Below are 15,468 nucleotides of genomic sequence, written 5' to 3'. Positions count from 1 at the left end.
TCCCTCACGCACACACACTCTTCCTGAGTTTAGTAACACAAGTAACAGAGCACTCAAGGCAGACATAAGCAATACATAGATGCCGTGCTCAGAGGAAGGCAGCTCTGCAGCGGCAACAGACACCAAGTATGCCTCTCTGACGCAAGAGTGTTTGCCGTCGGTCTTTCTGTTTGGTGGTATCACCTCCCTTTACTTGCACTTATTTTTCTGACAAATTGCCAACGGGGTTGCTCCTCGTGAATAAGCAACTGGTCAAATGGATTTTACATTTCAGACCCTTCCTCCCACGGGGCGCGGAGGTGTCACCCGCTCCCTCCTTGTGCGACGCTGCGGCCTCTCACCTTCCCCCCGCGCTGGCCCAGGGCCCTGCCAAGAAATATGCCAGGCGGCCGCGCTACCCTCCCTCGTGCCAGGCGGGCTGCCAGCTCTCCCGTAAACAGACCTCCGGAGCGAGCCTGCCCGAGCAGCCAGGCCCTTTAGGGGAAGGTGCGAGCGGCGCCCTCGCTCCCCTCAGCTGCAGCCGCGGCGCACGAGGCCCGCGAGCGGCGCGCAGGGGCCGCGGCGGCCCGCGCGGGAGGGCGGCGACGCTCCGGCGCAGGCCGGGGCTGGTGGGGCAGGGCGGCTGCCGCCCCTCCCGGCCCGGGTGCCTTGCCTCGCCTCGCGGCCCCCCCGCGCCTCGCCGCTGCCCCGCCGTCCCCTCACACCGGCCGCGGGGCGCGTAACAGCCGCTAACGGCCGGCAACAGCCGCCCCCGCCCCGCCGCGCGCCCGCGGCAGCCCCGGGCCGCGGCGCCCGCGCGCAACCTGCCGCCCCGGCTGCGGGGCGGCCGCCCTCCGCGGCGCGGCCAATGGGGCGCGAGGGCGGGGAGGAGCGGCGGGAGCTGCCCTCGCCGCCCCCGCCCTCCGCGGCGAAACTCGGCGGGAGCGCCGCGGGCAGCGAGACGGCGGCTGCCGCACCGCACCGTAGCGCGCCGCACCGCTCCGCGCTGCCGGCGGGAGGGGATGAGCGGCGGCGCCCGCGCTCTGCCAGCCGCCGCGGCCGGGCGCCCCGCGCCGCGCTGAGCGCTGCCCGCCTCGGGGGTCGAGGCAGCGCGTGGCTGCCAGCGGCGGCGGAGCCGGGGCGGGGCGGCCGCGACCCCCAGCGCGGCTCGGGACGCCCAGGGCGGGGTGGGGACAGCGGAGGCGGAGGCAGCGGCAGCCCTGCGCCCCTGCCGCGCCGGGACTGCACCCTGCGCGTCCTCCTCGGCGTCTGGACTGAAATACAGGACTTTCTCCTTTTTTTTTTCGTCCCCCCTCTCGTTTGAACTTTTATTTTCACGCTCAGCTTCCTCCCCGCCTCACCTCCCAGTTCTGACTTTGACTTCTTTTCTCCTTTTTGGACCCACTCTCGCCTTTGCTCGCCTCCCCCGTGCCGGCGCAGGCATCATGTCCTTCGACCCCACCATCATGCCACCTGCGAACAGCTCCGCCAACGGGACCGCCAGCGAGGGCGGCAAGCCCCCCACCATCCCCACCGTCATGTTCATCTTCGGCGTGGTGGGCAACCTCATCGCCATCGTGGTGCTCTGCAAGTCCCGCAAGGAGCAGAAGGAGACCACTTTCTACACGCTGGTCTGCGGGCTGGCGGTCACCGATCTTCTGGGGACCTGCCTGGTGAGTCCGGTCACTATCGCCACTTACCTGCAGAATCGCTGGCCGGGAGGACCAGCGCTGTGTGAGTACAGCTCCTTCATCCTCCTCTTCTTTGGACTTTCTGGCCTCAGCATTATCTGCGCCATGTCTATAGAGAGGTACCTGGCCATCAACCATGCCTATTTCTACAACCATTACGTAGATAAGAAGCTGGCGGGGCTCACGCTCTTTGCCATCTATGCTTCCAACGTGCTGTTCTGCGCCCTGCCCAGCATGGGGCTCAGCAAGTCCACCTTGCAGTACCCTGACACTTGGTGTTTCATAGACTGGCGAGCAAAGGAGGCCACTCACGCGGCATATTCCTACATGTACGCTGGCTTCAGCTCCTTCCTGATCATGGTCACGGTGATCTGCAACATCCTGGTGTGCGTGGCCCTAATTCGCATGCACCGCCAGTTCATGCGGCGCACGTCCTTGGGGACAGACACCACCTCCAGCCGCTTATCTGACTTTCGCAGACGCCGGAGCTTCCGTCGGATGGCCGGAGCAGAGATCCAGATGGTTATTCTGCTCATTGCCACTTCCCTGGTTGTGCTCATCTGCTCCATTCCTCTGGTGGTGAGTAACATTGTGCAGCCCTTCTGCTTTTCCTTCATCCACATTGCTGAGTCTTTTCTCCTCCTAGTCTGTAGGACAGAATCTCATTTAGCCAGTACTGCTGTCAGAATAATTTTAATGCAGCAGGCATACATAGTGATATAAAATTGTATTAATTTATATTTACAACAAGAAAAGAAACATGCATCCCAAGTTCTAGGCTTCTTTGATTGCTTAAAATTCAGTGCCAACAATTCTTACCAAATTTTTCAGTGTTTAAGCGGAATCCGCACAGCAGAAATCCTAGTGAGAGCTCAAGGCACTTTAAAGTTCACTTCTAAAATTAATTTGTGATGAGGGAGGCTTGGGGCTAGCCGGCATTTCTGGAGGTTTATTGTGTTTTTAAAATGTGCACGCTGTTGCTGAAGGGTACAGCATTCCTTACTGTGCAGAAGAAGGAGAGAGTTCTGTTCATGTGGCATCGCCAACATACTTAGTGCTTCACACCCCAACAGGAAACAGAGCTTCCTGCCCTGAGGAATTCACTGTCTTTGGGGTAGATCCCACATTCCTACCTCCTTCAACAAGCGTCCCAGGGAGAGAGGCTAAAATCAGTGGAACCACTTGTTGGTATAATTTTCAGTTAAGAGAGTTGCAAGAATCTGGCCCACGTAAGCCTAGAGATCACACTGAAAAGTCAGACAACATTACCACTAATCACTTGCTAATTTCCTGAAACAGCTGATACTATAATTGTCATTGAACTGAGCACGGGGGATCCACTTTCTTATATTCCTCCACCTTATCCCCAAGGAAGGGGAGGGGGGAACAGCTCCAGGCTCAGTTCCTGCTTGCCACCCACCATAATAAAACTTGGTGAACTACTCTCCTCTTCTGGCTCAGAGACACTAAACAAACCATTGGCTTGCTGTATTTGCCACCTTCCAAAACACAATTTAGGGAGCCAAGCAGTAGCTGTTAGACAAAAAGTGGTTTTAGAAGATGGATGATTATGCAGGAATTCATCATATGTAGGAACTATCCTGCAGTCGCCCCACAGTAGAGGGGTTATAATGTGTGTGAAATACAATTGGCCAACTAGTATTGAGAAAAAAATTCACGTAAAATGCAATATGGAGGTTTAGAAAAGTAAGTCCGAAAGGGAGATTGAGAGGTCAGTGAGTACATCCTCCTGCTGCAAAGGAGGGTTTAATTGAAAGGGTCAGGCCAGTTTTGCCACATTACTAACATATACAGAAGCCAGTGAAGTGTGGCTTTGCTGGAGCACCACTCCGTCTGTCGCTAAAGTCCCTCGTCCTTCAGGCTTGTCATTTCACATTGCGCCATGGCATAACTGAGCACATTGCCATATGCTTATTGCTTGTCATTTAAGGAAATCAAAATGTGCTGTTTGAGCTGCATACAGGACAGGGTGTCTCTGAGAGGTACGTGTCTGTTAGATCTAGGAACCGCACACAACCTGCTCTGCAGTCCAACGCCAGAAACTTCATGGTTAAGCCAGCTTGCCACAGCAGGAGGCATTGGGTCACAGGCTGGCTAACCCCAGACAGTGCTTGTGGGTGGACAGTAGTTAATTTGATTAATCTAATACTGTACAGCCATTTCACAAAAGAACAATATTGTATTTTCAGAAGAGATGCTGGTAAATACAGAGAATTGCTTCTGGGAATTAAATACGATGTTGTAAGACAATACAGGATATCAGCTAATGGGCTCCAGCAGTTCTAGAAAAAACAGAGGCTGCATCCCCTGGAGGAACAGATAGAGGAAGGTTGAGAAGTCTGAATGTAAAATACAAAATAAAATTGTTCATATTCATTAGGAGCTAGGTAGTCTCTTACAGAATAGTTAAAAAAAAAGGAGAGGAGAGGAGGGAGGGGCTACCAGAAAGGGAACTAGATTGTTGGCAATTAAAATTAATGAACTTGGGTGGGGCGAAAGGTTTATTATTTAAACAGCTGCTGGTGGAAAACTTGCATATATCAGGTGATGTGTGAAGGTGCAGGTGATGAAGTTCTGCAGTTCTCTCAGACCTTGATTTCCACTACTTCAAAAGGCACATTTTTACCTTGGAACTGTTCACACACGTTAGCTTTACACGGGTAAAGCAGCACACCTTCTCTATATGTAAGATGAGGTTAAAGACTTTGTCATTTCACTTAGATGTGCAATTTAAAAAAAATGAAGCTTTTTTAAAAGAGAAAACCAAAAACTCCCACATGTAGCTTAATCATTACGGTTTCCAGTGTGGTGAAGTTACTGCATTATAAAAGTAGCTGGTCTTAAGTCATTTGCCCCTCCTGTGGGAGAAAAAGCTCTAGCCATATATGCATGTCTATACCACATTATACTACTGTGCAAACTGCTCCATGCTACACCCTCTGCTGCTGTATATAGATTGAGTTTACGAATTCCGACAGAAACTAAGAAATAGTCACAAGTAATATCTTTATGATGTACATCCTTAGAAAGAGCCACTAGCAGAGACAAGAAGCTCACTAATATATATATATGTACATTTTTATGACTCAGGAATTCTTCAGAATTAAGCTAGAGAACCCTTACTGCAAAGGAGGGGCTTGCTTAGAACAAGAAAGCCTGGCAATCGCGGAGAACGTGCAAGGAGTCAAGTGATGGTGCGCAGTTCAGTTACATAAAGCAGGCACAGAGGGTGCTTCGTGACTGAAATTTTCTGATGGGCTGATTTCCTACTGATGATTTAAGCTGAATAAACTATAATTTAAGTCAAAGCAAAGCAACTTCTGAAAGAGACATGGACCTCTAACTTTTTCAGAATGAACTCTTTTGTAAGTTAATGAAATCGTAGACAGAAATAATCCGGGGGCTATATTTATTAGAGTTTAACAAAAAATCTTAAAGTCTTGAAATATTAAATAACCCTGAAACAGTAAGCCAAGGCTTGTCTTGAGTTAGTGTTTAATAAGCAGCAAGCTGAGTCACAGAGAACTGCAGTTTTTAATAATGAGATACTCCAGCACTCAGTTGAAGTTGTTAGTATTTTAGTGATTTATTCAGAAAATCAGCAGATTTTTATGATGCCAGGTGCTATAACAAAATTATGAAGGATTGTGTAAAACCGAGTGAACTTGACAGAACTGAAGGCTGATCAAATTAATCCAGGATAACATTGCAAGAAATACATATTAGTGAAAGTAAACATGCCATATAACCCGGTGTGGTGTTGGTGTGCAGGAAAGTGACGTGGAAGGCATGAGGAAGAATCTGGTAATAGTTTGAAAATGAGATAAGGGAAAAAAAAGACAAAATGTGTGCTGGGCTCTTATCTGCACTCCACTTTAGTTATCTTGCCTTACAAAAGTCACAATCTTTTAAAAAAAAAATAGTATCAGATATAGTTAAAAGTAGGGAATAAGTTATATTAGGAGGGAGTTTATCAGGAATATAGTAGAAATTATTATCCAGCCTTTAAAAAAAGATCTGTTTCAAGAATAAATAGGCACATACTAGTCAAACTACAGTTATTCACTGTAATTCGGTCTGTCAGATACTGTTACTTTTTCAAGGACATGATCATTTTCTGATCCTGACCACTGAAAATTGTTGTTTAATTAAGGTGAAATAGAAGATAAAATACCATGTTGTCAGCACGTACATCTGGTTGATCACATGAAAGAACTAGGAGTTTGTAACTTCATATTTAATTGATCTAAAAGTTTGGATTTTGTATTGGCTTGGTTTGGTTTGGTTTTTTTTCTCTGCAGTATCAGGGACTGTCCACAGCCAACAGCAAGGTGGCAGACATGATTTCTGAGCAATGGGGCGATCTTTTACTGCAGGCACCAAGCCCTTGGAGGACAAAGGTTACTGGCTTGCAGAGCTGAAAAACTTGTTAACTTGTTTCCTGCTTACTACTGCACAGTTTTTAAATCTATCCTATCAGTATGTATGGACATATATTATGAGAACAGGTGGAAACTATGAAGACAACTACTTCTCTAATTATTCTGTGACAGTAACTATACAAGTCACTTGACAGTACCTCAAAGGAATAGAAAATGTAATTTGTTTTTTTTGTTTTTTTTTTTAACAAAATATAAAAAGAAGGCAGCAAACAGCACGCAGGGCTATGATCCTACAACTACATGTCACTTGAGGATAAACTTAACACAATTGCAAACAAACTGCTAATACTTTTAAAACATTGCCTGAATCCTATAGCTACAAAGGTAACAAATACAAAACCCCCTCTTATGGGACTTTTTTCTTCTAGTTTGCTTCTTTCCTTGATTAGGATTTCACACTGCACATATTCGAGCATCAGATTAGCTAACATATGAAGTAATGGATTCCAGTGACAGGGCGTTTATTTAAAAGATACAAGACAGAATCTTCTATCATGCGATATCCGGTAACAAAGATTTGTAGCCAAAACAGGATATACATCTCACTGTTCTTGTAGATGCTAAATTAGTAAATGCTGTTTCACCAGTATGTGAAGAAATGAAAAAAAAATGATACAGATTAATTTTTACCATATTTTGATTAAGACTTAATCCGAGCAATCAGCCTGAATTGATGAATGCATCTAACATTTTTGGGGCTCATAATGAGAGATTGCATAACCTTTCTGGCAAGTTGAAACAGCTGTGTTCAGTCCAAAGTTTTCAATACATGGGTCCACATTAGGAATCTTTTACCTACATATCATGCACCTGTCAAAAGGAAATAAAGCGTACAGAGATAACAAAGTAAGATGTGCTGCACAATTAGACATTGTCCTTTCAGCCAGAGAGTCAGTACATAAAGACACTTGTCTTTCAGTAAACTCTGCCAGATAGATAGAAAAAGATGAATTGGATACTTGCATTTTAGATGTTGCCTATCAAAAGAAAAATCTCACTATTAAATCTCTAATGTGTAACTATAGCTACATTTTTTTAAAAACCAGAAAGATTCCAAAGTTGGACTGTGTACTTCTTCAGCTATCAAAGTATACCTTCTGGTTCTGTGATCTGGGTGAATTTATCAGTAATACCCCTCCCTATCACTTCTCTAATCTTCCTGGAAATGAGTGCATGTAGTAATATTGGAAGGCCTCCACTCCCATAATACTGTCCTTTGGACTCATAGCTCTAAGGGCAAGTACCTGTTCAATAGCAATGATCAAATGGTGAAATACGTAGGCCAGCATTTACACACCTCCAGGATGTAATTCTCTGCACAAGGAAAACCTCCTTACAGAAAAAGATAACGAGGAACATTTGGAAGGAAATGCTACGGCACAAGTTAAATCCGCTGTAAAAATACAATCCTTGTATGTATACAACCTCTCACCAGTTTTGAGAGGAAAAAATCTCACACAAATGGCCAAGTAGATGTTTGAAGAACAGAATTTAGCTGATGCCAAACATACATCAACTTACTTTTCAGCCTTACACTTTCTGGAATCCTGACTGCCGCTTTTCAGGTTCAGAGCTTGTGTCAGAAAAGAGTGGTTTTACTTGCACAAGCTTATAAATCAAGTCACAAAACTTTTCCGCACCTGCAAAGTGTATCACTACTAGCACACTTACATTTGCTGGCCCTCTTCTTTCATGCAATTGCTGCCCATCAGAGCAGGGTTGCTAGCAGAACTCCTTTTACTCGAATTTTGAAGCACAGGATGCTGTGATTGTATGACATCTGTGCCACCTAGCGGTGTGATACTGAATGCTATAGTCAAGTCAGATAAAAGACTGGCTTTCCTGGACCTATCCACAGGCAAATAGCAAGAGATTTTCAGTGCATTATTAAAAACATCATCAATAAGTACTAGCAAAACTGTATGTATTTATAAATTTTAGACTCCAGAGGGACTGGTCTTCTCTCAGCCAGTGGTACACGGAATCATTTACTGATGGACATCAGATGGCAGTTGCAGTGGGATGGAGGCTAATATAAAATGCCTGATGATAATAAAATTCAAAGCAAATGCATCTTAATAAAAGAAAAACTCATAAAAATAAGTTTTATATATATAGGAATACTTTTTAAAGTACCTCAGTTGCAGGTTTGGCTGGACAGAAAGATCAGCTGAGTAATAAGTATTTGTCAAAAAGACATTTGCAATGGTAGAAATCATTAGGAAAGTAACTGAGAATAAAACTCATATCACTATATCGCTGTATAAATTCATGATTTTCCCATATTAAATTCTGTGGGAAGGTTTTGTTACTCTTAAAACTAGGCAAAAGTACAGAGAGAGAGAGAGAGAAGAAAGCTGATTGTTGATTTGATGCTTATTGATTTGAGAGAGCCTTGTACAGAGTTGTCAGTTTGAGGGTGGGTGTCATGAAAGCATACAAAGTCCTGCTGAAAATGGCAGTAGGGAATAGGAACGGCTATTCATGGCTCCTCTTGCAATACAAGAGCTAGAGACCACTTCGTTCATCTGGGCAATACAGTGTGCCTATCAAGCAGATTTCAAACAAACTGGAAAAAAAGGAAATAGTTTTTCCCACAACACTCTACAGCTCCAGGCTGTTGTGGAGACCAGAAATATAAATGTCCTTAAAAAAAAATCCTGAAAATAAAATCATCTAAATTCATTCTTCAGCTCAGGGAATCCCTGAATCACAGCCAGTCGATGGCTGTGCACGTAAGGCACCACTCCACATTTGCCCTGATTCTTACACTTTTTCGCAAGCATCTGTTACTGGCTGCTGTCTAGTTTTAGCAAGCCACAACTTATCTGCCGAATGAGAGTACAGAGCGTGTTACTGTCGTATCAGGGCAGAGACCACATCCACAGGCATCACAGTCCTCCTGTTAGCCTGCTCAGCAAAGGTAACAGCATCCCACATCACCCACGAGCTTTTCAGTGCTCCTGTGCCTTTTGGCTCACCTAATCTAGTGGTTCTCATACCAATCTTAAGCTATTAGTTATTCACCACTATGCCCATAGAACAAAGTATTTTAGAAAATATGTTATGTAAAAGCTTTGTCAAGTATAGAGAAGGCTCAGGGAGAAGACCTAAACAGACTGAGCAGCAGTTTGGGACCCCTCACCTTGTTATGGTATGAGCTTTGCATTCAGAACCCTGCCCCTGAAGAGGGATTCTGCATTTTTTTAAAACAAATTTTATTTATAGCTTTGGAGCACATTCAAACTCTGAATTCTGACAGGCAGAATACCAGCCCCACATTGCCCTGCTCCAAAAAGAATTGTGAAGTTTTTCACCACACTTGGAGGACTTCATACATACTACTTCTAATAAAAATGACTTAAGACGACTGTTTATGTTTGGCTTCAGTTTATTTAAATGCTTGGCTGCCTCCTTGCCTGTAATCTTCTCCAGCTGGGCCAGACCTGATTCATTTCAGGAAGCAAGGCCAAGATAAGACTTTAAAAAACCCGCAATATTACTAGTAGATATTTACTGTACCAGATAGATAAGAGAATTAGTGACTTATTTCCACTCACCTTAAGGAGTCTGAAGAAAATGGCATCTTCCAAAGGAAATTCTTTTCAGTGGCTTTCCTAGGCCTTCCTAAAACTCAGGGCATAGCGTAGGTCTTGCTAAAATGGAAAGCAGCTATTTGAGACTGCTCAGCATAATAAACTCATCTGATGTGATGCTCCTTGGTGACATTGGAAAGACAGCAATTGATATCAAAGGAATTGGACTGTGCCTTGCTCACAGTAGCATTTACAAAAGTCAGGCATAAACCAGGGAATGGCCTGGTTACCATTCTTTTCTTAGATTCAAAAAAAAAGAACTTGAAGGAGATATTTCTGTTTAGAAGACAGGATCCTAATTAGCCTTAAATTTTGTGCGTGACAAATCAGAAGTGCTAAATAAACAGTCGCTTCATCCAGCCACCTCGAACTCCTTAATGTCTTGACCATTTCAGCATTATTTGTATGCATTTGTAAATAGAACCAACATGCTGGCTCATGTAGAACGGAGTACTCCAGTGCTGGAATCATCCTGATCAACTAAAAATCTGCTAGGAAGGAGATCGTTTCCTTTATCCTCAAAACATGCTGCAACAAGCAAACAAAGCTAAGGGTATTCAAACCTTTGAAAGGCCAGAAATGACAGCTGCCAGCAAAATGTATTTCTAAACTAGGGAGCAGACAGCTCTGGACTTGTTTCTGGAGACCAGTTTACTTCTTGGATTATAATCTGTGTTTCAGTTTCTAAAGATACAATTATTAGACCTTTGCTAGAGGAAGCATGCGCTGATTGGCCCGATCTCCTCCATGGAGTTAGACATCTCTTTGCAGGCAGCGTAGGAGTTGAGGTGTACAATGAAGCAATGAATACAGGTCTAAATCTTTGCTCCTGGGTTCTATAAATTAACAAGAAAGAAAAACAGCAGCCAAAATTTGAACATTAAAGAATTTCACAGACCGAAGTAGCTGAAGGCTCAACTTTTATCCCTGAAAAGAGTCAACTGTCCTATCTATAACAAAGGTCAATTTACAGCAGATTCATCTGATTTTTTGCTATTTCCAAAAATAAACTCACGAACGTTGATCTGAAATTCCAGGCTTTGCCAGCCTCTTCTCATGCTGTAGCTTCCAGTTGCAAATCTAGATCTCTATTTTGAAATGTAAACTTTGATTTCCTGATGTAATTGTAAAATTGTCTTTCTCCTCCCCGCCATTCTCTTGGGTAGGTCCGTGTCTTTGTGAACCAGCTGTACCAGCCTGAAACAGTGAGAGATGTGAGACAAAACCCCGACCTGCAAGCCATCCGCATTGCCTCAGTGAACCCCATCTTGGATCCATGGGTCTACATCCTCCTCCGCAAGACTGTGCTCAGCAAAGCTATTGAGAAGATCAAATGCCTCTTCTGCCGAATCGGCGGAGCTCGGAGGCAGCACCCCGGGGGCAATTTCAACTGCGTGGATGGCCGCAGGACCTCCTCTGCCATGTCCAGTCAGTCACCCTCCTTCATCTCCCGTGAGCTGAGGGAGATCAGCAGCACCTCACAAACACTGCTCTATCCTCCAGAGTTAAGTGAAAGCAGCATTGGGGGTCGCATGCTGCTTCCGGGCCCCAGCGCAAATTTGGCTCAGTCTGACACTACATCAGTAAGGACACTACGCAGCTCAGAGACCTCAGACTCTTCACAGGGGCAGGACTCTGAGAATGTCTTCTTGGTGAATGAAATGCAGTCTGGCAGTGGGGCTAGCTCCACACCCAAGGGCAGCCCTCTCCAGGTCACCTTCCCCACTGAAACATTGAACTTATCAGAAAAGTGTATATAGCAATGAAAGCCATCAACCCTGATGATCCTTCCCGGTACATTGGAAAAACTGGTGCAATAGATAGGCATTTTACCTGTTCAAGGGGAGAGGGGTTCAGCTATGCTCCAAAGGGCTATTTTTCTCTTGCCGTGTGATGGGTACATTTCTTTTAGACTACTGAGGACTGTATGGAACAGACACTGCACTTGCCCCTGTCATCAGAAATTGTACAAGACAGGTCTAACAGGACTGGAAGCATGAACTGTCTTGTTCCTGGACACAGGAGAGCTACAGGCTCTGGAAGTAAAAAGACCCATCACCTGTTTTCCTTTCCTTTCTTTATCTGTCCAAATCTGGTAGAACTGCTTTTTTCTTTCCCTGTGGCTGCTCAGTTATCAAGGTTTTAAGCTTCTGGTACTAGAGCTAAAGGTGAGGCAGCTACTCGGAACTGGACAGAGCTCTACTCTAACAGCTATCTGGGGTAGAATTTTAAAGTGTCTCACTAAAGCATGAAAATGTGAATTTTTACTGTTGTATATATGTCAGGATTGAAAATATTTAAAAGTCTATTCTTCTCTGTGAGAAGGTTTTGTATTAATACAAGGTATATAGAAATGATTGCCAGCCTTCTCTTCCCCCCTTATTTCCTGCTGAGAAGACATTGTTGTTTTAGATTTGCTGTCCATGCTAGATTCACAAGCTGATGAGAGTTAGTTCTCTATCTAGAAATAAATAAAAACTCTGAGTGAAATGGGAACACGTGCTATTAAGAGAGAAAAAGAAAATATCCTTTCAGTTAAGAATATTCCTTTTCAGTGTATGTACATACTAGAAAGCCAGATTTTATTTATGTGCTGAGAATGTTTCTCTGTATAACACCTCAGCTCCTCTTGGAGTACTTCGGCCCACATTCTGCACATACTTAAACACACACTTAACACTGTCCAACTGAGTAGTCCCTCTGCTGCCAGGGAGACTCCTTATATGTAAAGTTAAGGACATATAGAAGTACTTTTAAATATCAGGGCCTAAAACTTTCAATCCCTGGTTAATAGTCTTAATATTCACTTTAGTTAAAACATCACTGATGTAATAAAGGTATTTTTTCATAGCATTTATCATTTTACTTTAAATAGTAAATAGAATTTTTATGACTGTGTAATCTGATATTCCATCAAATAAACATACAAAACCATGGAAGCAGAATCTTCATTTAAAAGTACAGATTATAGAAAACCATATCCTTATCTTGGACCCCTTGAAAATTACTTGTTCCTAGAGTTTTAATGGCAAACACATCACAAAAAATAACTGTTAATCAGTGACAAAAAGGGGTTCTGTGTTTTATTTTGTAAGGGTTAGATCTTGTTCCAGAAAAGCTGTTTATCAAAATCACTTTCTGTACAGATATTTGGAGGATGTTTTATCGAATATTAAGCATGTTATGCTGCTTAAAGTGTTTTCATGTGAAGTGCTTTATTGTAATGAAAATCTTGAGCCTTTTGTTGATGATATGTTTAAGCAGTTGTATGGACCAAAATCATTTTGGAGATCACAATTAAATGGAAATGTTCTGCTTGATCTCAGAAGTTTATGCAAGTCTGCCATTCAGTGCCAACTCCTCACCTTAATAAGCCACCCATTTTGGAACACTTTGTGCTTAGCTACTGTCAAAACATACTTTGTTCTGCAAGTTTCCAAAACACCATAGCATGATCACCATCGGCAAGAGAAAGCCATCTTCTAAAATTCCCCTGAGGGCATTGACACAGAGCCAAGAAAATTCTTCATACAATAAAACAAAAATGATCAATATATTTTCTATTAACAGGGGAGCAGTGGAGCTTTATTTGCTTGGATGCATGGGGAAAGTGAAGTTAACTCTCCACACAAATATTTGCACCCGAAGTCACTATTCACTGGGTAAGGTGGAGAACAGTATTACCCAACTTTCTACTGGAGCTAAAGATAAAGATCTGTCCAAATTCTTTGCAATTAAACCATTCAGCTATGGTCTATTGCTTTACTAGTGATCAACAACCAGAATACACTTGCTGTATTTCCTAAGACAGGATACAGTACTTGATAGAGCAGGAAGGTGGGACTGCTACCTGCAACTATACAACCTATGCAAATTTAAGGCCACGCCTTTGCAGCTGGAATGAAACAGTACACCAGTATTATTGGTACTGAATGTAATGACAGAATTAAATAGCAACCGTGCATAATAAAAGTGCACAGTATTTAAATGAGCAAAGCCTATATATTACTGATGAAAAATAAATACATGTGGTCTGGAAGACTTTTAAGCAAGAATAGGCCATCTTAAATAGCTGACCTTCTAGCAAAACATGTTTCTTAGCAAATATGTATGATAAGCCTGTGGTCATCTTCCTGCCCACAGCATTGCTGGTATGTCAACAGTGGACTGGATTATAGCACAAAGCATATCAATTCCCTAATTCCCTCAATACTGACCTCAAGGATTGCCAATCAACCTGCAGATTAAAAAGTCTCCTGAGGAACAGTAGAATTATCTATGAGACCTCAACATCAGTGCACAAAGACAAAACAGGGAGCATCTTTAATGCTTAGTTACAAACGTAGATGGATGTTCAAAATTAGCCTCGCTAAAGGACTAGGCAAGTGTGCCTTTGTTTAAGAGTGACACACTGCATATCCCCCTTCCCCTGCCTGCCAGTCCCAATCAGCTTTGGAACCTTCCTCCATTCTGACTCCATACAGACCACGAGTAAATTATTGAATTCTCTTTCTCAGCTTCCCTTCAGTCAACAGAGGTCCAGTAAAATAAGTACATAAACTAAAAGTCTGTAGAAATTAGTGACACATGAAAGTTAAAATAAAAGGTTATTTTCCTGCTAGGCATTACACATAGCTTTCCTATTTTTGAAAGGGCTTCCCTTCTCATGCATAATAGCTCCCCTTCCACTCTCCACCTCCCCACCGACATAGCCTGCCTTCCACATCTGCATCCACTTTCCCCAGCCCCCTAAGTGTTCATAAAAAGAAAAAACATTCACTGCTCAACACTTTTATACCAAAATTACATCTCCTTGACTCTATCCTGCTTAGTCCTGTTAATACCAATCCTACACCGTCACTTACAGCAGTCAGCCTGTGCCCACATACCCTCAACCACAGCTTCACAAAAGCCTTTCCATCAGCAGTACTGCTAGACCCCCCCGCAAACCCCATCCCGCTCCCCAAACCCCAGTCCTAACTCAATCCGAGCCCATGTCCTGTAGCATGGCTTGGAGAATCTACCCACCACAGGCAGGATGAGAGCCAATGTCTGTAGGAGACTGGTTTCTATGAAAATGCATAAATTAATTTGAATCCCTGATCAATAATATAGGCTAGCATTAGGGTTGGGCACACCTTTAGGGTTTAAGATGTACTGACAGAGTACATCTTAAACCAGTACTGACTGGACTGTAAGGGTGGGGCTGTAGGAACCTGTAATAAGCCAAACTTTTGCATCTCTGTTGCCTGCAACACTAGTGCCACCTAATGCAAATCAGTGCTATAGGTGCAATGCCAAAGCATTGACAGTGTGACTGTAATCCACTACCCTCAAATGGCATCAGCCATCATCCCAGTCAAGAAGCCTTCTATGAAGATTTGTAGTCCCTGTTCTGCTCCTAGACACAACTGCAAGTCTAATTTACTTAGGGCAGATTTAATATCAAAGCTACTAAATACCTAGCCATTCTTAGGCCTTGTTCTAGAAGTGCTACAGTCTAAATCCCCTGCTCTCAGAACCCAAATTCTGGAACTCTGTCCATACCTCTGATCTTTCCCCTTCATCATTTACGCTCTACAATCCACACAGCTCCTCCCGTCACTACACTTGCAAAGCAGACCTTAAGGCCAGGCCAGTACATCTGACAGGATTCAGCAACAATCCACACCCAGGAGCACCCCTTGCTTCTAAACCAGTCCTCTCTGGATATACCACAGGCAAAGGACTCCAGTCCAT

General features: G+C 43.9%; 1 protein-coding gene across 1 annotated transcript; it reads left to right on the top strand.

The window, feature by feature from the left end:
* Nucleotides 1-1,290: 1,290 nt before the first annotated feature.
* On the top strand, nucleotides 1,291-13,049 carry LOC135324647 (prostaglandin E2 receptor EP4 subtype-like). Its single transcript, XM_064501301.1, has 2 exons — nucleotides 1,291-2,249; nucleotides 10,896-13,049. The coding sequence occupies exons 1-2, from the start codon at nucleotides 1,425-1,427 to the stop codon at nucleotides 11,487-11,489; spliced, it is 1,419 nt and encodes a 472-aa protein (XP_064357371.1). The 5' UTR covers nucleotides 1,291-1,424; the 3' UTR covers nucleotides 11,490-13,049.
* Nucleotides 13,050-15,468: the final 2,419 nt, after the last annotated feature.

Source organism: Dromaius novaehollandiae, chromosome Z (assembly GCF_036370855.1).
Source record: "Dromaius novaehollandiae isolate bDroNov1 chromosome Z, bDroNov1.hap1, whole genome shotgun sequence".
Lineage (NCBI taxonomy): Eukaryota > Metazoa > Chordata > Aves > Casuariiformes > Dromaiidae > Dromaius > Dromaius novaehollandiae.
The sequence above is the reverse complement of the archived record's forward strand: the minus strand, read 5'-3'. Positions and strand labels throughout refer to the sequence as shown.

Bases quoted from the DNA above. Each gene is read 5' to 3' on its own strand.
- LOC135324647 (XM_064501301.1), top strand. From the start codon at position 1,425: ATGTCCTTCGACCCCACCATCATGCCACCTGCGAACAGCTCCGCCAAC. The intron at 2,250-10,895 runs GTGAGTAACATT...TCTCTTGGGTAG, and splicing joins TCTGCTCCATTCCTCTGGTG to GTCCGTGTCTTTGTGAACCA.